The following is a 23,658-nucleotide window of genomic DNA, read 5'->3' as shown; positions in this document are numbered from 1 at the left end:
TAAGGTAAAGATGGTGTTCTAGGATGTGTAACTTGACTTGTCTAAATCTAGGTTATATTATATGCACTCTGTTAAGTACATTGCACATTTTGAACATAATTAGGTATCTTGTCGCATCCATTTAGAAGTGCAACCAAAATAGTAATATTATCTCGAGAACCTGCTGCTAAGGCAGTCTTTACAAGTTGTTCACTAATGTAATTTGCTGCACTATCATAAAATGTCGCAGAATTTATTTCTCCTTTGCTGGTAATTTTTGACACTGATCCACAGTTATTAGATATATATGCTTTTGCATTATTGTCAAACTGTTTCACTTCTTCAGAACTTTGACTGCCAGAGACTGACTGGATTATTTCTGTGTGTTGTGAACCGGTTCTATGATTATTAGACAAACAAGCTTTGATATTGGCTTGTTCTACATGATCATCTAACTGCTGCACTTCTTCAGAACTCTCTCTGCTAGAGCCTGGCTCTATCCTGTTTTCATTTAGTGAATCTCTTCTCTTACATGAGCATTCCTTTGTATTATTTTGTTTCAGACTGCCTTCATATTGATTCTGAAGGAAAGCATCTTTATTGATATACCATAATTGGATTTCACCTTTTAAGTCATTGATATCCATTAAACTACATAAATAATCTTCATAGGGAACTATTGAATACTGATGTTTGTGCATAGCAATCTCTTCTAATTGGGTATGCATTTTCAAATAAGATGTGAACATTCTTAATGTTAATATTACCACTTCATTTTTATCCAGAACTTCCCAAAGCCCATTTGAAGCTAAAATAAGGAATTGACATGAATCATCTATAGGGACAGATACAGTATGAGGTACAGGAATAACCATTTTTTTCAATTTTGGATCTCCATGATGTCCAAGGCCACGGGTAGTTCTGATGAGTCCTTCGACTAGTCCTTTTGGTTCATTTGGACTGATGTTTCCACCAGTCTGAAGTATACGGTCTGCTTCCTTTGAATTAGAAGTGCTGTGTTCTTTAGTAAGGCAGTAGCTTTTTCCATTTTTGCATAAGACTGCATGTATATTACCTAAAATAAAATAAGTATATTTTGTATTTCATAGTATAACTGGATGTTTTTTTACTAAATACTATTAGGTTAATCACAGTAGATTCTGATAGTTGCAGACTGATGCCTACCCTTACGCTATTTTGCTAGCTAATGATCTTATACAAGTCTTTGCAAGTCACTGTAGCATTGTATTTCAAAATTTTCAATGGTTGTAATTGAAATTCAAAATATCAGGCTAAGAATGCAATCTTGTGTCAGGTCCAGCAGCTGATAACAAATTTCAAACGTATTTCAGTGCTTGCAGACAAAGTGTTGACCCAAAGGCTTGACCTCTTTCTTGAGTAGCGAGTTAGTCATGTATACATTTTAAAATGTTGTGCAGTCCCCAAAAGAAACTGAACGTACAGGAAAGAAAATAAGCAGCTTAGCATTTCTCATAGTTCCAGTCAGAATGTGCTTGTTAGTCTTTTACCTGGTAGTCTGTAGTCTTTCACTAATATAAGGTCTTAAATATTAAATAATTATGTCTCTTGTAAAGAAGACATACATTTAATTTGTAATTTATGCCATCAGATACTGCAGTGACGGGTGTGTTCTAAGCAATAGGATACCTATAACTGAAGATGTTCGATATGTACTGCCACTTAACATTAAAATATTCTTAGTTTTCCTTTCACCATGCTGTGTAGACATAGAGTAGCTCCTCAGTTACAGTAAGTTGCATATTAAAAAGTAAATGCTTTTGAAAGATACAAAAAATATGCTGACAAGATCTTTGAAATGGAAAATGCTTAACTTGTCCACCTGGTATTCAAACTTGACTTAAAATGAAAATTAGGACATATCAGCTATAACCAGAGTTGTTCTCAGCAATCGGGTGGTCTTAATTTTTTCTAAAGTTGCACGATGAGCTGTTGTAACCTCATATGAAAGGCCATTAAACTGACTCATTTCACAGTACATCAACTAATTTAACAATAGTGTTAATCTGTTCTTAGAATTAAAAGTACAATGCCTCACTGCAGCTAGAGGTGGGAAACCTTTGAACAAGCAGGAAAAGAAAATGTGGGTCCTTCTAAGAATGGCATTTCACCTCTTAACCCTGTCCTACACTGGGGAGTTAATTCAAAATAACTCCCCTTATTACAAAATAACAAGCAGTCCACGCTACCAAGCCCATTATTTTGAAATAATGGGTTGGTTATTTTGAAATAATTCCAGCTTTTCATGAGGAGCAACGCTTATTTTGAAATAGCGTGAGTGTGGCTGTTCAGCTGCTGCTATTTTGAAATAATTAGCCTCCAGAAGTCTCTCTCAGCTGCACTTCTGGTGGCTCTGGTCACACCTGACAATTCGAATGCTCCCTTTCTCCTGCAGAGCTTACAGCAGCAGGCAGAAGGGAAAGAGCTTGTGGCATTGTGAGAGCAGTCAGCTCCGTGCCACACAGCACCCATTGTTGGAGTCATGAGTGACCCCAGTACTCCCTCTACGCCCCCCATGGCTGCCAGCACTCCCGCAGCACCCTCAGATGCCCCTGGCCAAGACTGGTGCAGAGATCCTGGACCTCATTGATGTCTGGGGGGAGGAGACCAACCTTCAAGATCTCCATACCAGGAGGAAGAATAAGCATGTCTACGGCTATATAGCCACTAGTCTGGCTGAAAAAGGACACGTGGACCCTTGACCAGGTCCATATAAAAATCAAAGAGCTCTGGCAAGTCTACAAGACTGGGGGGAGCAAAGTGCACTGGTTGGGGAAGATTCCTCTCACCTGCTACTATTACAAGCAACTGGATGCCATCCTGGGAGAGGGGCCAGTCATCTAGTCAAGCCAGGATGTGCCCGGCGTCCGCCTCTACGAGAGTGGGGTTGTGAAGGAGAAAGACAAGATGGAGGAGGAGCAGGACACCATTCCTGCCAGCCAGGAGCTGCTTCTCACCCTGCAGCCAGTCCCAAACTCTCAGGATGTCTCCCAGGCCTCGGACAATCCCGGTGAAGCTATTTCAGGTGAGTTACATAACTTTCCCTATACACACGTGGGGGCAGGCGGTGGGCTGCAAGGGGCTGTGCGCTCCTCACTCAGTCGTCTTGGCCTGGGGGTAGCACAACAGCCTATGCACTTGGAGCACCAGTTCAGAGAACTCAGCTCTATGATGCTTTCAGACAGGAACCCCTTGATCCTTCTCACAAGGTTCCTGGAGAGGCCTGACTTATTCTCAAGTCCATGGTGGGACACCTCCCCATGACAAGCCACTGCTCTGAAGGCTGGGGTCATGGAAACACACAGCTGTGCTGCATATGGCACAGGATCATTCCTGCACTTGGGCAGCATCCTCTTCCGGTCAAGCGCAACAATGAAGAGGGATTGATCTGTGGCATGGGATCCTCCTGAGGGAAGGAAGAGCAGGGGAGCCCCAGTAGCACTGTGGCTAGTTGGCTTGAACAATATGGCTAGTTGGTAGTGGCTACTCTTTCAGGATTGGTTGGACACCACGGCACTAAATTAACTTTCCTGTAACCAGCAGAGTTCTTGGTGATTATATTAGATTGCCCCGTAAGTATGGGGCATAATAAACTTCTGGTGGGAGATCATTATATAACGCAAAGATGTTGTGTTTATTTTAAAATGTAGCAAGATTGAGTCAGTTCTAGCATTATTTTTGCTAATCTATCACAGTTCAGGCCCATAACCCTCCACACCAGTAACTTTGTGACTCCTCCTTCAATCCCACAACTTCTTTTTGGGTCAGGAGCCCTGCAATTACAACATCATGAAATTTCAGATTTAAATAGCTAAAATCATGAAATTTAGGATTTTTTAAAATCCTATTACTATGAAATTCACCCAAAATCGATGGTGAATTTGGTAGGGTCCTGAAGATAATACAGTACTTTGGTGCAGTAGACAGAATGATTTGTTTTTAGATGTTCTTAATCATAAGACACTAGTGCTACAAAGTTTCATAACTTAATACATTATTTCTATGAAAAAATAAAACTTTTGTTTTTCTTTAACCTGGGTCATTTTACACAGCTGTAGAATCTGGATTAGTCTGATCTTCCTTTGGTTCTCTTTTGAGACCTGTGACACATTTGCAAAGCAGCTGAATGCTTTGTTTCAAATCTCACAATTTTGTGTGCATTAGTTCATTTTACCCCAAAATTCCCCAGAGAGATTTAATGAACAGAGATAACTAGTGAAAGTGTAACCCACACACTGGTGCTACATCTATACTGTAGTCTTCTTTGGAAAAGCATATGCAGATGAAGCACGGCGTGGAATTCGCTGCGCTTCATTTGCATAAGTAATGAGAAGCCGTTTTTGCACAAGAGGCTTTTGCTCAAAAACAAGCCGGGTAGACAGCTTCTTTTTGCTCAATCCCCCCCTTGTGCAAGAGCCATTCTTCCTTTCTCAAGAGGGTTTTTTTGCAGAAACAGGAGCTGTCTACACGGCTCATTTTTGTGCAAAAGCCTCCTGCGCAAAAATGGCTGATCATTACTTACGCAAATGAAGCGTGGCAATATTCCACACCGTGTTTCATTTGCATATGCTTTTCCGCAAGAAGGCTATGGTATAGACATAGCCCTAGGCTACGTCTGTTTCCAGTTTTGCTGGCAGTGAATATTCAAATGAGGTATGGATCAGCATATCACTGCACCTCGTTTGCATAATTTATGCAAAGCATTTTTGCAGGAAAAAAGTAGTGTGGACATTTTCTTTTTGCGCAGAAACCCCTTTTCCCGCCAGATCGGTAAACCTCCTTTTTTGGGGCATAAGGATCTGGCGGGAAAAGGGGTTTTTGCGCAAAAAGAAAATGTCCACACTACTTTTTTCCTGCAAAAATGTTTTGCATAAATTATGCAAATGAGGTGTGGTGATATGCTAATCTGCACCTCATTTGCATACTTCCAGCTGGCAAAACCAGCAGTGTAGATGTAGCCCTAATGTGGTTCACTGTCCCATGCAGTGGCACCTAGACCACACTAACAGATAAGAACAAGAGACCTCTAGAGCAGTGTTTCCCAATTTTTTTTGACCACGGAACACTTTCAAACTCAGAAAAATTTCAAGGAATCCCCTAGCTAGGGATTAAGGTTGTCGAGCAAAAAAAAAAAAAAAAAAAACACACACAGACTGCCAGTACACCACAATTGGTAGTAATAAGATGCTAAATACAGTCATGAGATCACCATTCATTTATATTCAACAAAAATCAAATATGTACAAAAAATAAAACTATCAAATAATATTAATTATATTCAGAGTTTTCAATGCGAAGAGTGGTTTGTCTTCTTTTCTTGGCAAATTCTTTTTATATTTGGTTTAATACTAGAAAGTTGGATTCGCATATCTGGTGCAGCATTCAGTCGATTTCTGTATTTCGTTTTCATTGCTGCATAGTTCGAGAACCCAGTTTCGCACAAGTATGTACTGGCAAATGGTAACAGCTGACGAATTGCGCATCTTGATAAAGATGAATATTCTTGACTTTGACATAAGTCACTCCAAAATGTAATCAGAGAAACATCTTTAAATTTTTGTATTAATTGGCCATCTGAAGCGATTTCAATTAGGTTTTCATAATCTTGTGTAGAAAAACTGACTGGCTTTTCTGTTAAACTTAATGGATTTCTAATCCAGTTATTGTTGTCATTGATGTTTGGAAAATACTTAATGATGTTCGTGTATAAATCGCGGAGATGATCTGCAATGTCGCTGCGAATATCTTCATCAAGTTTGTATCCATTTTCTTCAAGGACATCATTCAGAGTTGGTAAACAATCCAAATCATTTCGTCCTACAGATGAGATCCAAAACTGTAGCTTCCGTGACAATGACAAAATTTTCTTTCGCATTAAAAATATTTACATTCTTTCCTTGCAGTGACAGATTTACTTCATTTAGTTTTGTAAAGATGTCTGCAAGATACGCAACTCTAGATAACCACAAAAAGTCTGTTAAACGATCAGACAGTTGGAATTTGTGATCCATCAGATTTGCGGAGAGCTCATGACGCAATTCAAATAATCTAACCAGCACTTTTCCTCGTGATAGCCACCTGACTTCTGTATGTAGAAGCAGGGCTGTGTGCTGACTACCCATATCTTCACACACAATTTTGAACAGTCTTGATTGTAATGGTCGAGTTTTAATATAATTAATAATCTGTACTGCTTCGTCCAACACATTTTTAAGAGAGGGAGAAATATTCTTAACGACCAGAGCATGTCTGTGGAGAATGCAGTGACTGCTGGTGCAGTTTGGTGCTACATTTTTTATTCGTGTTACAGTGCCAGCCACTGTTCCTACCATTGCTTTGGCACCATCACTGCACACATCAACACATTTTTCCCAGCTTATTTGATGTGTTTTCATAGAGTTATTGATACAATTGAATATATTCTCACCAGTTGTATTGGTTTGCAAAAATTCACATAAAAGTAAGTCTTCTTCAATAGAACTATTAAAATCATAACGGACAAATACAAGCAGAACTGCAAGACCTGCAACGTCAGTGGACTCGTCTAATTGTAATGCATATGCAACACATAAATGCAGCCGAAAAATAAGCTCCTTCTCGATGTCAGCAGCAAGATCGTGAATACGACGTGTGACAGTATTGTTTGATAGTGGCACAGCCTCAACTATTTTACTAGACTCCTGATCCAACATACATATCACAATATCTTTTGCACATGGTTTTATGAGTGATTCCCCAATAGTGTGTGCTTCTTCGGCGAGCGATATACGATAGCTTACTTTGTAAGATGCCTCTGTTGCATTTTCATTATCAGATTTGGCAATTTTTGACATGAAGAGTTTACTTTTTTCAAGCGATTCAAGCTTTTGCTTAAACTAATGTCTTTATCTTTGTATTCTGGATGATTTGTTCCAAAATGTCTTCGCAATTTAGCACGTACTAAACAACTATTAGATAATATTTTGTTGCACACTACACACTGGGCACCTGGAGCATCTTCATTTCCATTGCTTGTGAATCCAAATGCCAAATAGTCCTCACAATACCTGCGTTTCTTATTAGTCAGCTGAAATTTTTCATAATTAACTTGAGCTGCCTCGGTATTTTCCTTGCTGGTTTCAGTAAAAATATTGGAGTTTGAAGTACTCACTTTTCTCTTTAAAGTTCCTTCTTTTAACCAACGATCCATGGGGAATTTTTATATTAGATTGAATTCTTAAACTTAAAGTCACACAAAGGAGCCACATGTCCTCACAGTGTGTATGGGGATTTGTTCCGATCCTCACAGTGAGTAGGAGTTCTGGTGTTCCACTCACTGATAACATTTCCCCTCCCCCCCCCCCCCCGCACACACACGTGCTGCCTTTACCAAGGGACCTAGCAGCAGCAACAGCTGCTTGTCCCGCTTCTGCCCGATCAACCAAAGATCCCTCTCCCGCGTCCCCCGCTGCCGCTCTGCTTTTACCACCGGACCTAGCAGCAGCAACAGCTGCTTGTCCCGCTTCTGCCTGATCAACCCAAGATCCCTCTCCCGTGTCCCCCGCTGCCGCTCTGCTTTTTACGGTGGTAAAAGCAGAGCGGCAGCAGGGGACGCGGGAGAGGGATCTTGGGTTGATCGGGCAGAAGCGGGACAAGCAGCTGTTGCTGCTGCTAGGTCCGGTGGTAAAAGCAGAGCAGCAGCGGGGGACACGGGAGATGTCTGAAAGGGGAGCGGGGAAGGAGCCAGCGTCTTTGCACGCTGGGCTCCTCTGTCTCTTTATGGGCGGGGGGAAGGGGGTCCTCGGGTTCTTGCGGAACCCTTACGTTCGCTTCGCGGAACCCCAGGGTTCCGCGGAGCACCATTTGGGAAACACTACTCTAGCGCATGGGCTGAACATTAGCTGGTTTTCAGCCCAGAGGGAAGAGGCTCCTATACTAAGCTTCACAGGTCCCAGGTTCAAATCCACCTGCTGGTGGTTACAAAAGCTGATAACACCTTGTCTAGACTAGGTCTACTATTGTGCATATGAACTGTGGTTAACAGTGGTGGTAATGTGTTGGTAAATTGTAAATAGAGTATTTGTGACTACTGTAGCTATGGCAACATAAAACCAGGATTCTGTTGAAAACAGAATCCGTTCTGAGCAGATCTTTCACCTAGAATACTCCCAAAGGGGGTGGGGAGGAGAACCTGCAGAAATAACCCCTGACCATTCTATTTAAAGAGATTGGTAAAACTAGTTGTCCTTGGCATGTGACGACAGAATAAAAGAGGAAGAAAATACTTTGCAGGTTTCACCTGACAATATTAAAAACACTAGAAGCAGTGAGACCCTTGTCTTCATCCATGCAGCTGAGTTCCTATTAATGACAATGTTTACTTGGGGTAGATGATGGGAATGGGAGAGTAGAATTCCCTAGTTTAGGTGTGGTGTATGTCTCTCTACTTAAGTTTGACCTATGTGCGGCTTAAGTTTTCACCAAACTTAAAATGAAGAAGTCTGGAGAAAGGCCAAGTCTACACTACGAGATGAGATTGAATTTGTTAAGGTTGACTATTATCACCCTACCGTGTGCAAGAATTCGACATAGTTAAAGGTAGCACATCCCCAGTAGGATGGCTACCATTGATTTTCAATGTGATGTACTATGGGTAGCTATCCCATAGTGCCTGTGCCTCTTTCCATCTTAAAATTGCCTTTTTTTTTTCTATTGTAATTGGAGGGAGGCAGAGAGAGCATCCAAAAAAATACAGACAATTCCATAAGTCAATAATTTACATACCAATGTTAGCAACATGAAGTATTCCGGCACTGCTTTTGGATGGGTTTTCTGAATTATTACCATTGTTTTCAAGCATAATAGCTTCCTCTTGCTCCTTGATGCTCTTTTCATTGCTGATTCTTTCCACTAAACAGGTAACAGCTGTACAGCTACTCCAGCGAACTTTGGAAACTTCATTCCTTCCAAGTCGTAAAAGCCTGTCCATTCTCCAAAAGGACATGGCATATGCTTTATGAATCCATTCATAAGTGTTTGGCTTGGTGGTCTTCTTATAGTCTATTTTACCAGAGAAAACCTTCTCCTGATCCCTGTAATTTCCCTTGATTACCGTGACAAAAGAATCTAAGATTTGTTGCTCATTTTCACTCACTTCGTAGGAGGAATCAGTCTGAGACAATTGATCAAGAAATAAAAGTGGAAACTCTGCTGAAACTGTCTCAGCAGCAAACACACCATGATATCCATCAAATAATCCCCAAAAGCATGTATCTGACCTATTTCCATAATTATCAAGCACAATGAATGTATCTTCCATATCTGCTCGCCATGTTGAATTTTTGTCTTGGTAAATTGCTAATGCTTTTATTAGAGAATTGTTTACTTTCTTGAGGTATCCAGAACTGTCGACAATATTATCAACGTGAAAATATGATTTATTCTTAAGTAGCTCTAATGAGCAATCAATCTTCTGTTTGTCTCTTTCAGTGTATTTAGAAGACTTGAGCAGTCTTGAAATTAATTGCTGTCTCCGAAGTAAAAGATTGTTGGGGTCTGTTTCAATCCATGGATGACGATAACCCAGAAGAGCAAGGGCTTTGTGCTCTTTTTTATGATAAAAAAGTTGATGTGGGTATATTGCTTGTTGACATATTGAACAAAGAACTGGAATATCCCCAGAATCTACTTTCCTGGGCACAATACTGATCCCAGCATGTTCTTCCTCATTTCTATAGAGCTCAAAGTCAGCTGTTTCTGATGTTGTTGGTTCCCATGCCATTCTACAAAAGGAGTTCAATGTATTATTAAAATCCTCCTTAATAGCTGGTAAAACTACAATACTCTAGACTTCGTGCATGCCCTCTTTTAATCTCAAAATTATTATTTTATAGTCGTGTACATGAGCAAGAAGCTAGGAGATTTATGCTTAAATGCTCACTGTAGGTAAAATTACAAATTGTGTTAAAAGAATGTTAAGGTTTTAAAGTCAAGCACTCAAAAGTTAGGAAATACCAGCATTTGGTTCACAGTCCGACCAGCAAATACTCTACTGAAGCAACTTTTTTGGTGTTTTGTTTTATTCTTGTTCAGTATTAATGGTCCCATTTTTTATTTACAGCACACAATTTTTTTTATTTTTTTTTTGGTATGGGTCTCTTCACTGCTGTAGTTGAATGTTTCACAAACTTTGTACTGTCATGATACCCTGGTAATGGGGCATTATCCCCATTTTACAGATATGGAATGCAGGCACAGAAATTAAGATAAAAGGGGAATCCACTAATTTTGGATGCCTCGTTTGAGACTCCTAAGGGCAGAGAAATATATTTGGACAGCATTTTATATGCTCAAAGTGCAGCTCTCAATGATAGTTTTAGTGATAAAAATTCAGTCCTTAAGCCTCAAGTGGAAAAATAGTATGTGATTACGTAATTAAAATTTAGCATAATGCATATGAACAAAAGAACTGAATTAACATTGTACAGATAACTTTAAAAAAAAAGCAATCTGAAAAAACAAGACTTCTATCATGTGGCTTCATATTGACCCCTTCTTGGCTCATGACTGGAACCTTTAGATCCACAGCAATGATCTCTGCCACTTTAGCTAAGGGAATAATTGATACTAATAATAGGTTGTCACCTCTGTGTGAACCAGCACTAACGGGTGATAAGATACCTGTTGTTTCAGTAGATTTCATAGATATTTGCTGATAACAGAGGAATGGTGGGAAATCTTGGGTTCCATTTCAATTTCCGCAGGTGAGTGTTCTTAGTGCTACTATCACTGTGTCTCCCAAACCAGTCCTGTGTCTCAACTCCTTATCCAAGTCTCTACTCCCCATACTTCTTATCCCAGTCTCCTATCTCCGAACTCCTCATCCCAGTTCCAATCTTTCTCCAACCCTGTCTCCCAGTTTCCTATTGAGGCAATTTGTTCCAGTTCCCACCTGGCTGTAGAGTCTTAGTCTTTCCCCACATTGGCTCCATGTCTCCTTGCCCAGCCAGTCCCAATTTCTACCTCATATAACCGCAGTCTCCTCACACTACCAGTCAGAGTCTCCTTACCCAGCCAGTCCTTGTTTTAATCTACTCTTTCCCCTGCTTGGGGAGGTCCAGCTCTTGTCCTTTCTTCATTCCTCCATGCTGCCTGTGAACCAGAAGGGGGACATTGAAATCAGAGAAGAGAGGGAGAGAGTCTCCCTGTTCTTAGATTTAAGACCTGAACCTACTGGATCAGCAGTTGCAGAGAGGGAAAGTTTTGTTCAATCAATGCAGCTCCAGGATATAGCATGTTCAGCGTTGATGGAATTGTCAGGGAATTTAGTTGTCAATCACTAATAAAGTCTCTACTGAGCATGTGTGAACTGAGATTTTTCAGAGGCGTATAGCTTGACAGGTTTGGGCAGATTTGATAAGAAAGGCTAAAGGCACACATCTCACACCAGGGTGACTTTCCCAGAAAATTTCAAAGCTGCTTCAAAGCACGAGGGTGCAGGAGTGTTTGAATAAAACACATACGAATTTGTTTAATGGATGAAACAAATCTTATTCTTGGAAACAAACACAAAATTAAATTAAATTAAATCAGCCTGAAGTGTGGAAAAAATCCACTCAAACAGCTAAAGCTTGGCAAAATTATAAGTGAAAACAAAATTTTATAATGGAAAGTGACAAACAACCTTATCTATAGGTGGCACAACCAGCTCTGCTTATAATGTGTAATGACTAAGAAATCATGCAGATGGTTTTACAAAACAGTTAAACTCCCTCCTGTGCTTACATTACTGTAATGTGACGTATAAAAAACACATCTTGTCTAGCATTGCCTCTCTAGATAAATAGATTCTTGTGTATGTTGGTCCTCAGATACAGTCCTGATAGGTACAGTATAATAACTGAGAAGTGCTGTGTATAGCACAGCTAACTATAGCATGTAGCATTGTATCTAGTAAATACACATACGTGCTGCGTATGTATGAATACTTATATACTATATATTGGAGACAGTTTGTCTCTGCATCTCTATCTGTTTTTTCAAGAACTCCTCCTAAATGGTAAGAGCTAGGAACACCAAATTTGGTATATGGCTTCCTCTTCTCCTAACCTAAAGCACAGTCAGGGTTTGGTTGTGCCAGGAAAACCAGATATGCAGGGAATGGAAAGGGAGGGGCTATTCAGATGGACGCTATAGTCATAGTGGCCACTGGAGGTAGCAAGCACTGGGAGCGCTAAATGGCAGTGTCCCCACTGGGGGAGTTGCACCACCTGACAGAAACCCTCCAATATGTTTAAGATGCCTCTGCCTCTGATTAAATTGAGGCAGGAAAAATCATTTTAAAAGTTATATGTGGACACCCCGATCTGTGATCAGTAACATCTGCTACAATATTGGCAAACACTTAATATTTTTCTAACATCATAATGTGTATTCTCCCTCTGCAGACTAACAGACCAGTAGCTTTTGCTCTCAGGCTGCAGGAACGATTTGTATGAGGGAGATTGTGCCTCACTGAAATATGTACAGAAAGCTTCTCTATACAGTGGAAATAAATGTCCATGTAACCCCTGCTTGCTGGAAGTGGTGCTCTGTCCCTCTCTGGTGGTGAGTAGGCCCATAAAGCAGGGGTACTCAACACGTGGCCTGCAGGTGGGATTCTTTGAACATGGCCTCCACTGGGAACATGCAGCACAACAGTGAGGCGTCTCCCAGGCAGGGTGAGCTTGAAAAATGCAAGCAGATGGGCTGGCTGGAACAATACAGGGTATTGGCGGTTCTAGCCCTCAGGGAGGAGGTGCTGGGAGCACTGGGACATTGTAGGTGCTGGCTGCTTAGCCTTGTGGGCAGAGCCTGAGAGGTGCTGACTGGCTCATACTAGCTATGTTTGGGTTCAGTGCTGCAACTTAAGGCTTAATCTTTGTATTCAAGCCTGTCAGTGTGAAAAAAATTATTTGCATATATATTTGCATGCAAATGCAACCACACTTAAATTGCAGCCCTCAGCATGTGCTGTATCTTTGTGTCCCCTGGGGCTTCCAAAGTTGAGTAGCCCTGTCATAAAGATTCATGAGCCCACTACAGCCTTGGCCAGTGGTTCTCAGCCCTGTGGCACAAACAGCCCACAGCTTGGACCATGTGACATGCTCAGGGCCATACAGATAGTGTACGTGTGTGTGTGTATGTGTGTATATATATATATAGAGAGAGAGAGAGAGAGTTTGGATGTGGCTCACATAACAGGTAGAGAGCTACCTAGGGCTATGTCCTCACTATCAGGTTATTTTAAAATAAAAACTCCCGAAATAACTATTTCAAAATAAGCTTATTCCTATTCACAAGCAGGAGTTATTATTTTGAAATAAAAAGCCCATTATTTTGAAATAATGGGTTTGGTAGTGTGGATGCTCGCCTTATTAGTTTGGAATAAGGGGAGTGGTTTCAAAATACAGTAAAACTCCATTGGTCCAGCACTCCTGATGGTCCGGCACCATCAGGAACCCGGAAGTGCTCCGGGCAGCCGGACCATTGGAGCTGCTCTGCCCCCGGCTTCTCTGATTCAGCCACTACTGAAACTGACCAGCGGCTGAATCGGGGAAGCTGGGGGCAGAGCAGCTGGAATGCTGCCGGTTGGTCCTGTAGCGCTGCTCCTCGGTGCTGCAGGACCAACCCGGCAGCACCCCAGCTGTCCCCGATTCAGCTGCTGCTGAAACCGACCAGCGGCTGTCTCCCGGAAGCCCTGGAGTCTGCCGCTGATCAATTTCAGCAGCAGCTGATTTGGGGACGCCTGGGACAGAGCAGCTGGGGTGCTGCCGGGTTGGTCCAGTAGCGCCGCCACTTGGCGCTGCGGGACCAACCTGGCAGCACCCCAGCTGCTCTGCCGCAGGCGTCCCAATTCAGCTGCTGCTGAAACTGACCAGCAGCGGCTGAATCAGGGACGCCGGGGGCAGAGCCGGACTATCGGAAGGGGGGGCTATGAGAGGTCTGGGGTGGCATTCCCCCCACACCACCCTAGACCCCCTCATAGCCCCCCCCTTCCGATAGTCCGGCAAATCTGATAATCCGGCACCCCCTGGGTCCTAAAGGTGCCGGATTATCGGAAGTTTACTGTAACTCCCCAATGTAGACATGCCGTGGGTGGCGTACAATGGTAAATGGGTTGAGAATCACTGGCTTGCGCTAAAACAAAGTGTTGTTCAGCTCATGCAGTAAAAGCTAACATGCTAGTGCATTTAAAAGCTTCAGAGGACCCAGATTTGAACCTACTACTGAAACCCTTTTGGAGGTTGATATTATGCACATATGAAAAAAAAAAAGTTCTGGGTATTGTTCAGATTCTGTGATTAGGGGGCTCTCTGCATGCTTCTGTTGCAGCCTGCATATTTTGAACTGACCGATCAAAAGAGTTGGTGATATCAAAAAGGCCTGATGTAAATGGGGGGAATTTCCAAGCTAAATAGGGGGTAACATGTTTTACAGTCTTGGTTATGCACAATAACATTCTGGTTAAACTAAAATCAGATTTTAAATCAATGTACTTAAATCCTTGTTTTCCCACTGATGGATACACTTACATAGGAAAATTGTACTAATTATACTGATATGATTAAACAAGTATCATTATATTGGTATAAATCCTCATGTGAACACTTTCATAACAGAATAAGTGTGTTTTCATGTCCATGGTGAGTGTCCTATTGTCTTTATTCATATTTGAAGATTAACTCATGTTTTTCCTGTTTGTTTTTTCTACATCAGAAATATCAGGTCTTGACTTCCCTATTTCTTCAGGAGGGCTGAAGAAATGCAGAGAAATAGTGAGGTCACAGTATATTGAAACTGTGTTACAGCTTTCTAAGCCCTAAATTGAGTGGGAAAGCAATGAGAAAACTTAAGATTCCTGCCTACTGTGATATTTCTATGCAACACCAGGGCTTCGAAGAAAAGACCTGATATTGCTGATATGTTTAAATATAAAAATAAAGCAGAGAAAAACAACACCTTAAAATAGTGAGGAAAAATGTCACGTCATTATTAAAGAGAAGCAAAGGAGCAGAAACAATATATTTGCTAAGCAGTTTATGTTTGAGGACCAGTGGATTACTACTATAAAATGTAGACTATTTGGCTTCTGACAGACTACTCATATGAGCAAAGCTACTTAAATATGTAAGTGTTGCAAGCTGCCAGACCATAGGATTGTGGGCCTGAAGCCACAGGCTAATATTGCACAATTCACCACAGTCTCAGTAAACATATTAGTTCTGGGTATTGTTTTACTGCTGTTACTCTTAGAGCTGGTCAATACTGGTAAAGCATATAGTTAATCTTTATCTCAGGGGTGGGCAATAAAACGGTGATGGTTCACACGGGCTATCCCCTGGGGGGCCGCTGCCGCTATATTTACCTGCCCCTCCTCCTTAGGTCGGAGAGATCACAGCTCTCCTGGGCCGTGAACAGTGATCTGCAGCCAACAGGAGCTGTGATCGCCTGTACCTGCGGAGGTGCAGGTAAATATGGCAGTGAGGGGGCCTGCAAGGGGCTAATCCTGGTAGACTGGATCTGTCCTGCGGGCCAGTATTTGCCCAGCCCTGCTTTATCTGCTATTGCTACCATTTGGCTATACTGTGGTTGAGCAAGGAGACGCATGAATCACATATTTTCTAAGTTGTGTACATGCCACTAATTAAACTGAGGATCAAATCTCTGATTTGTAATGAAAACTAAAAGCTACAAATGTTATCTTTGTGTAACTATTAAGAATGCAGAATACAAATGGAAGAGCCGTATGAGCATATTTCCTTACCTGTGTCATTCCTCTCCTTTCTCCAGGATGTGCTCCTTCCTCCCTTACCTGTCATGGCAGTCACTTCAACTGTAAACTGTTTGGGGCACAGGCACTTCTTTCCTGAGCTTGCTCTGAAACTCTGTTTATGGTTGTGGGCACTACAAAGTAATCTTTATTACAAATAAGAATAGGATGACTGCAGGAAAGGTGGTTGGCTGACGTACCGTTGCTGTCTAGCACATACTGGAGGAGGAAGAGAAGAAGATGATGTATCTCTGAGGTCACAGTCTCCCTGAAAATGTCATCACAATATCACCCAACAACATATTTTGTATCCTGCCAAGGCTACACTGTGGCAAATTCTCCTTGAACAAGGATCATCCTCCTCTTCCTCACCCCCATTGTTTTTCATCTGCTTCCCTCCTCTCCCCTCCTCCTGTCTCTCTCAATTGTCCCTTCCTTCTCTGTCTCACACTTCTTCCTAAAGTTTGCTCTTCCCTGTCCCTTCCCTCCTGGCTCCTCCTCTTCCATGTGCCAGCAGTGTGGCCATGCTACTGGTGCTATCACAACACTGTCAGGTCTCCTCTCCTTCTGAGGGGTGCTCTATTCTCTCCACATGTAATACAAGGACAGGCTGGAAAGGGAATTATTTGTACTACAGAATGTTGATACTCCCGGGACCATTACAACCCTCTAGCTTGCCTGTCACACGGCTTGCAGCCACACAAGTGCTGCCAGTGGGAGCTAATATTTGCAGCATCACAGGTACAGCTCCTCCTCTAAGCATCAGTAAGTAAAGCCCTGCAAATCCATGGATATCTACTTTATATCCACAGATATCCACAACTGTGGATGTGGATGCATTTATCCATGGCTCATTTTTGCAAATATGGATGTGCATAAAACCCTGTGATCCAGCATTTCTCAAACTGTGGGTCCTGACCCCCTGGGGGGTTGCAAGCAACTTAGAGGGGGATCGCAAGCAACTGAGAGGCTGGTTGCAGCAACGGAGAGGGGGATTGCGATATCACAAGTTTGAGAACCCCTGCTGTAATCTTGAAGTAACAGCTATGCCCTGGACATGGTGCACTCTGTGCTCCCCAAAACAGAATGCCTCATTTGTATGTACTGCACTATTACAGCTTGCACTGCTTTGTTTACACTAGTGCAGGTTGAAGTGGTGTTAATTTGATCCACAGATACTGAAGCAATTCAGAATGGCTTCCACCATAGGTATGAGGTGACCACAATAGGAAAAGCTCTAATCCTTTTCCTGGACAGTTGCAGAACAAAGCATACATGTTTTCATAGTGTAGCTACATGCATTGGATGGAAGTCAGTGGCTGTGCCTACCTAAGCATTTTACTTTCTCTTGCAGTACTGTAAAACCAACAGTGCAATTCCAATGCTGGCAGCAATAGAAAAGCACTAGAACAGTACAGCTACTGCATTTTAATCTTGATTTGGGTCAGAAGAAATCTAGATATCACACATGGGCGGTCAGTGAAGGTAAGGCTGGGGGAGGTAAGCCTCCAGCTCCAGCCCCCAATCCCACCCCTTCAGCTGAGCCCCTCTCCACTCATGGGAGCCAAACCATCTCTCCGACCCTCACCATGGGGAAGGGAAGAGGGTGTCTGGGCGCACATGCCGCAGCCTACCCGGCCTGGAGCACAGGGGAGGGAGGAGGATGTGTGGGTTCAGTCTTCCCAGCCCCCAAGCACAGGGAGGGAGAAGGGTGCATGTCTCTAACCTCCCTGACACTTGAGCATGGAGTGGGAGAAGAGTGGGTGGAGTGGTTCCAGCATCCCAGGTCAGGAGCACTGGGAGGGTGGGTGCTGGGGGCAGTAACACTCTGCCCCCAATACGCCTACAGCAGGTATTCTGGGGGGGACTGTGGGCGGAGACAGGTTGGCCATTTGGGAAAGCAGAGTCTTCTCCCGCTTATAATACTGGACGCTCATGATGTCACAATGATAAGATGCTAGTGGCCAGGCTATTCTAGCTCTCCCACCATCACTAGCACTCATGCAGCTGCCCTGGTGGTAGTATATGCTGGGAGAAGTTAAGAAAGAAAAACTTCTGTGAAGACAACTAGCCAGTTGAGATGGGGTCAGGAAAAGTGCTGAGAAGTGAGATGTCCTACATGCTGCAGGACCCTTAAGAGGCCTACCTGACAATGAACTATTCAGAGCAGTAGCAGGTGAAGAAGACATGAGCTGTAACAATGCTACCATCTAACAGTGAGCTTTTCACAGAACAGTAGTGGCAGGAAAGGGAGAGACAAAGTTATTAGAAAGGCCATATTTCTCTGCACAAAGAATGCCAGAATTATATAATGGGGAATTCTATTCCAGGAAATGGTGACTCTGAAAATGATGTGGGTGCCATAGTGAATAATCATCTGAACATGAGCTCCCAGTGCTCTGCTGTTCACAGTTCAAGAAGGATGTTGGTAAAGAAGACCCACAAGAAAGGTTACACATTTTGAAAGCATGCCTTATAGTGACAGACCTAAGGAGCTCCATCTATTTAGAAAAGGTTAAGAGGTGATTTCATTACAGTCTATGAGTACCTATAAAAAAAACAAATATTTAATAATGGCTCTTCAGTCTAGCAGAGAAAGGTGTAATAGTCCAAAGGCTGGAAGCTGAAGCTAGACAAATTCAGATTAAAAATGAAGCATAAAATTTTAATGGTGAGAGTAATTAATCACTGGAACAATTTAGCAAGGTCACAATAGATTTTCCATCACTGAGCATTTTTAAATTGAGATTGGATGTGTTTCTAAAAGATCCACATTAGGGATTATTTTGGCCCATGTTACACGAGGACAACCTCGATGATCACAATGATCCCTTCCCAGTCCTGCCTCAGTGCAGGTCCCCTCCTGTCCTACATTTCTATTATTGTAGCCTTGGAATGTATGACTCAATTAACTAGTTTGATTTACAATCCACAAATTGAGTTTATGGACTTCAGTTAGAAAAGCTATTTTTATATTTCTAAATTAAGCACATTTGATAGAGGAGTTCACTAAGAAACACTCAACTGGGAGCTTCATAATATCATAGAAATACTGACTTCACCAGAGTTATGAAAGTAACATCAGCTGAAGATCTAGTCCAGTGTTTCAAGAAGTGACTCTTCTTATATTTTACAGATACCAATATAGTGGATGGAAATGTGGGCATATTTTGGCGGTCACCAATGCAGTTTAATACACATTTGTGTCAGGCCTTTATTTACTTTCTGAATATTTCAACAGAGAATTTGAATGAGGATAAGGTATGTAATACCACATTTACTGTTTTTGTTGTTGAATGAAAAAGTATAAAGCTTACCTATCACAATTAAAGTGTTTTCTTTTGCAGCCATTCCTCTCTGTAACACTAAGTAGTATTGCTGCATTCGTAGTGACACTAATGTTTGCAACTGTTACTATAGTAACTGTCTCCCTAACCACAGGTGGCTAAATTTATTATTCTCGTTGTCTATTAAGCAATAAAGTAAAAAGATATGGGTGCTGTAATATAACCACACTCTTGGGAATAGAAGAAAAAAGAACAATCGAAGTGTTCTTCCAAACTATAATAACCAATATCCTATCACATTTTATTTTCTTATGACATTGAAACGTTATTCATTTTCTCTTCACAAAATGTAGATGAATAATGCCATGTACAGAATATAAAACATGATAGACAAAGTAACAACCACTTAATAAAAAGCAGTCTCTCATAACATTTTATCTCTGCTTTTATTTTAAATTGAAAAAAAATCACTTAAGGTGTTTTAGGACCTTAGAAGATAGACTGAAACAACAACTCACATAGGCCCAGATCCTGTAAGTGCTTGAACATATGCCTAACTTTATGCACTAGTAGTCTTGTTGAATTGAGTGAGAATGCTCCTGTGTATGAAGTTAAGTGTACTGTATATATGTTTGCAGGATCAAGTCAGACAATGCTCTTTCCAACTTCAATTTGTGGACTGAGAGAAAACTAATGATGCCTGATCTTAAAGAAAAGCTTGTATTTGAGAAGGAAAAATAAGTGCTTCAGCATAACTTAACTCCCAGAGAAATGTGCTCAGGAATGTTAAGAGTCCTTTGGAAAAAGGTAAATTTTTAAGAAATAAACATTTCACTAAAGAGTTTACAACCTAAACAGTGCAGTAGAGAACCTTAAATATAGTTGAAAGGAAAACAAAAAATAGACCAAAGTAAATGCTTAAAAATTATCTTGTAATGATCTAACACAATGTTTACAACATACAGTAGATAAGAATTATTATAAAATATAAGCGTATACATCAAAGAAATAAATAACCCTAAATTACAACTGCATTTGCAAAAGGACTAAATTTTTAAGTTTATATGCAGCTCAGTTTCCAAAACCAACATTAGTTATTGTCCATATTTATTATTTATTGGTATTCTGTGTTGCATGGTACTGAATAACTAGGACACCATAATGATTTGTCTTAAAGGATGTCACCAGCCATCCTAATAGGACAATGTTAACTTGAATTAAAGTATCACATATTTGTCAGAACATGTACTACAGCCTATAGTTACAAGTATGACTTGTAATTACTAGACTTGAAAGAAGTTGGAATTCCCCTCCCCCCTTGTTTATTTTTTGCATTTTGCATCACTTTGTGCATAGTCAGTTTTACTTGACCCTGCTGTGCAATACTCTATTAGGCCCCGACCCTGTAAGTGTGGAATCCAAACAAGTAGATTCATGCCACTAAAGCAGCTATTCACCACTGTGGGGTTCCCCTGAACACCAGTGCTATCACCTTCAGCACACACATCAAGGAATTGAAAACTACACTTAAGTGATCACATCCTTAAATCCAACCTTTTAAATCGTGATTTTGTTATTATGGAACTGCCATTTGAGGCCTCTCATAGCCAAGGCTAAGTTGTGCAATTCAAGCTAGATTTCAACCACTTTGTTTTGTATGAAGGGTACAGCATGTCCTGCCCAAAATCACTATTTGGGCACAGAATAAATTTTCTGAGAATTCACAAGTAAATCAGTTAATTAGTTTGGAGTTAAAATAGGTTCACTAAGGTCCATTTGTAGGTTGGTTTGGTTTGGTATCTGGAATGAACTTAATGAGCAGACTCTTGAAACTTAAAATTGATTGACATTCCATGCACTGGCTACTTTTGAAATTTTATCTTTCAAACAAGTCATAGAAGAAATCCAAACATGTTAAGGGCTGAAAATATATAGTTAAAGCAAACAAACAACTTTAACTCTGCCCTGTAGTGACACCATAAGGGAGGAAAAAATCTAACATACCTTTAACTAGAGGTTGTTTATTTGGAATTCATAGTTACACTTTGTGTACTGTTATACTTCTGTTGGCAAAACTTTTGTTGGTCAGGGTTGTGAAAGAGCCACCCCTTGACTGACTTAAGTTTCACTGACAAAAGCACAGATGTGGACAGTGCTATGTCAGCAGGAGAGCATCTCTCACCAACATAGCTACTGCCACTCATTGAGGGTGGATTAATTATGCTGGCGGAAGAGCTCTTTCCTGCTTTCATAGAGCAGCTACACAGGAAACCTGACAGCAGCACAGATTAAGCAATTGCTTAGGGACCCAATGCAGCTGGGATGGGGGGATGGGGGGTGGGGATGAGGGCTCTAGCTAGGATGCAGGCTCTGGGGTAGGGCCAGAGATGAGGGGTTTGGGATGCAGGAGGGGTTCCAGGTTGAGGCCAAGGGGGTTCAAAGTACAGGACAGGGCTCAGGATTGGGGATGGGAATTGGGGGCAGGAAAGGGTGCAGGTGCTAGTTGGAGATGTGGACTCTGGGGTGGGGCTGAGGATGAGGGGTTTGGAGTGCAGGAGGGGGCTCTGGGCTGGGGAAGAGGGTTGTGATGCAGGCTCTAGAAGAGAGTTAGAGTTTGCAAGGGGGTTCTGATCTGGGGTAGGGATGAATGAGGGGGTTCAGGGAGGAGCTTATCTCAGAAGCAGCCAGCACGTTCTGCTCCTCAGTGTAGGGGCTAGCGGGCACCAGTCCTGCAGCTCCCATTGCCCATGTTTCCCAACCAGTAGGAGCTGCGGAGCCAGCGCTCAGGTTAGAGACAGTACAAAGAGCCTCTAGCTATCACTGCTGTGGGAGACGGACATGTTGACTGCTTCTGGGAGCCACATGGAACCATGGGCAAGTATGGAGCCTGCCTTAGCTGTGGTGACCACCAACCAGGCTTTTAGCAGCCTGGGTGGCGGTGCTGATCAGAAACACCATGGTCTCTTTTCAAGTGTACATTCCAGTAAAAAAAAAAAAATGTCTGGCAACCCTGCCTCTTTGAACTACAGCAGCAGCATTAATCAAAATAACTGATGTTATTCCATCATAACAAAGAATACAGCTCCACAGAACGCCATTATTTCAAAATAATGACGAGCTGGACATGGGCGGTGAGTTGTATGGGCTCGTGGTGCCCAGGCTCCACCAATATTTGGAGATGGAGCGGACCTCGCCCTCCCGTGCGCGTTCTCCCACCCCGGCCCCAGAGCGTCACCTGCCCATCCCTGCCGTGTGCAACCTCCATTGAGGTCCCCTGTGATGGGGGCCCGCCACCCCACACTGGATCCCCTGTGGGAAGCACCCTGATGGGGCTGCGGGGAAACCCTTGCTGGCCATGCGCCGGGTGCTCCGGGGCCGCGGCTCAGCTGGCAGCCTCCGACACGGCAGCTGGGAGGGGCGCAGAGGAAACGGCCCCACGCTACAGAGGCAGGAGGGGCGGAGCTATCCTGGTGATGTCCGGGCAGCACCCCGCCTGGCACTGGAAGCAGCGGGCGAATTAAACGCCGCCCAGCCAGGGGAAAGGGAGGATGTGGAACGCCGAAGCGGGAGGGAGCTCGGGGAGATTCCCCCGAATGGCGTGTGGGGCCCCAGTTGGGGCAAGCAGGATCCAGGCTGTCGTCTCCTTCCCTTCCTCCCTCCCCCCGTGAAATAACGGGAGGGAAAGGGCTGCTTGAGCGGCCGGAGGGACGGGCCCTGCGGAGGCAAGCAGGACACGAACCCCTACCGAGGTGACTGGAGGGGGAGGAGAGAGGAAGTAGCCCACGGTAGGGCTGTGATTAAGGCCCGTGGGCTGGTGAGTTTAGGCGGGCAGCCCCGTCAGCTGGACTCGGACCACAACGCCCCCCGTCACTCATGTCAAGGAGTGATGGAGGAAGACTCCAGCCAGAGCCAACCGATGAAGCCAGCAACAGAGAGACTGATCTGCAGGCAAAGGAGGGCAATACGCCCAGAACTAGAAACCTGGGACCCGGGGCACCGGGCCAACCTGGATGTGCGCAGTCACATCACCCTTGCTGGCTGCTGCTGCCATGTGCAGCATGCTCAAACTGGTGGGTGGGGAGACACCCGGGCGAGACATAAAATCACGGCCCGGGATTTTAAAACTGCTGGGCACTGCATTGCGCCATGCAGCTGAATTGAGGGTTCAGAGTCCGGGGACGGAGCACAGACTCTGGCCCCGCAAACTGGAAGGTAGGGGAAGGCGAGGGCTGGGAGAGGAAGGGGCTTATGTGGAAGGGAAGGGGATAGGGGAAAGAAAGGGGAAGGCACCAAAGGGACAGGGTAGAGAAGGGACAAATGCCAGGGGGCCAAGTGCAGAAAATGAGGAAAAAGGCAGGAGGGGAGGTGTCAGTGGGAGGGGGACAGGGTGATGCTGGGAGGGGAAAGGGTAAGGGCGTTGGGGGCTGGAGGAGGAGGTGCTGGGAGAAGGCTTGAAAGAAGAAATGGGCATGAGGAAGGCCAGGATAGAGCAAGTCGTGTGAGGGCACAGGGGCATGAGGGAAACGGGGGCAGAGGATGGTGAAGGGGTGGGCATCAGGGAAA

At 43.1% G+C, this 23,658-nt stretch overlaps 2 protein-coding genes across 3 annotated transcripts in view; one reads left to right on the top strand and one right to left on the bottom strand.

Annotated features, from left to right (window-relative positions):
* Nucleotides 1–71: 71 nt before the first annotated feature.
* PP2D1 (protein phosphatase 2C like domain containing 1) lies at nucleotides 72–15,941 on the bottom strand. Its single transcript, XM_089776011.1, has 4 exons — nucleotides 15,803–15,941; nucleotides 11,067–11,148; nucleotides 8,782–9,779; nucleotides 72–1,054 (listed from the first exon to the last, which is right to left on the bottom strand). The coding sequence occupies exons 3-4, from the start codon at nucleotides 9,776–9,778 to the stop codon at nucleotides 72–74; spliced, it is 1,980 nt and encodes a 659-aa protein (XP_089632137.1). The 5' UTR covers nucleotide 9,779; nucleotides 11,067–11,148; nucleotides 15,803–15,941.
* Nucleotides 15,942–17,829: 1,888 nt separating this feature from the next.
* Nucleotides 17,830–23,658, top strand: part of KAT2B (lysine acetyltransferase 2B) — a 71,361-nt gene continuing 65,532 nt past the window's right edge. The window contains exons 1-2 of one of the 2 annotated variants that reach the window (XM_075922072.2): nucleotides 17,830–17,984; nucleotides 18,945–19,069. In XM_075922072.2, coding sequence (XP_075778187.2) covers nucleotides 18,992–19,069 — 78 coding nt within the window. In that variant the 5' untranslated portion in view covers nucleotides 17,830–17,984; nucleotides 18,945–18,991. Of the gene's footprint in view, nucleotides 17,985–18,944; nucleotides 19,070–19,733; nucleotides 19,903–23,658 lie in introns of those variants that run through there. The other variant, XM_075922074.2, reaches the window with a different exon arrangement.

This window comes from Pelodiscus sinensis, chromosome 2 (assembly GCF_052426305.1).
Source record: "Pelodiscus sinensis isolate ZL-2025 chromosome 2, ASM5242630v1, whole genome shotgun sequence".
In the NCBI taxonomy this organism is placed as follows: domain Eukaryota; kingdom Metazoa; phylum Chordata; order Testudines; family Trionychidae; genus Pelodiscus; species Pelodiscus sinensis.
The sequence above is the reverse complement of the archived record's forward strand: the minus strand, read 5'-3'. Positions and strand labels throughout refer to the sequence as shown.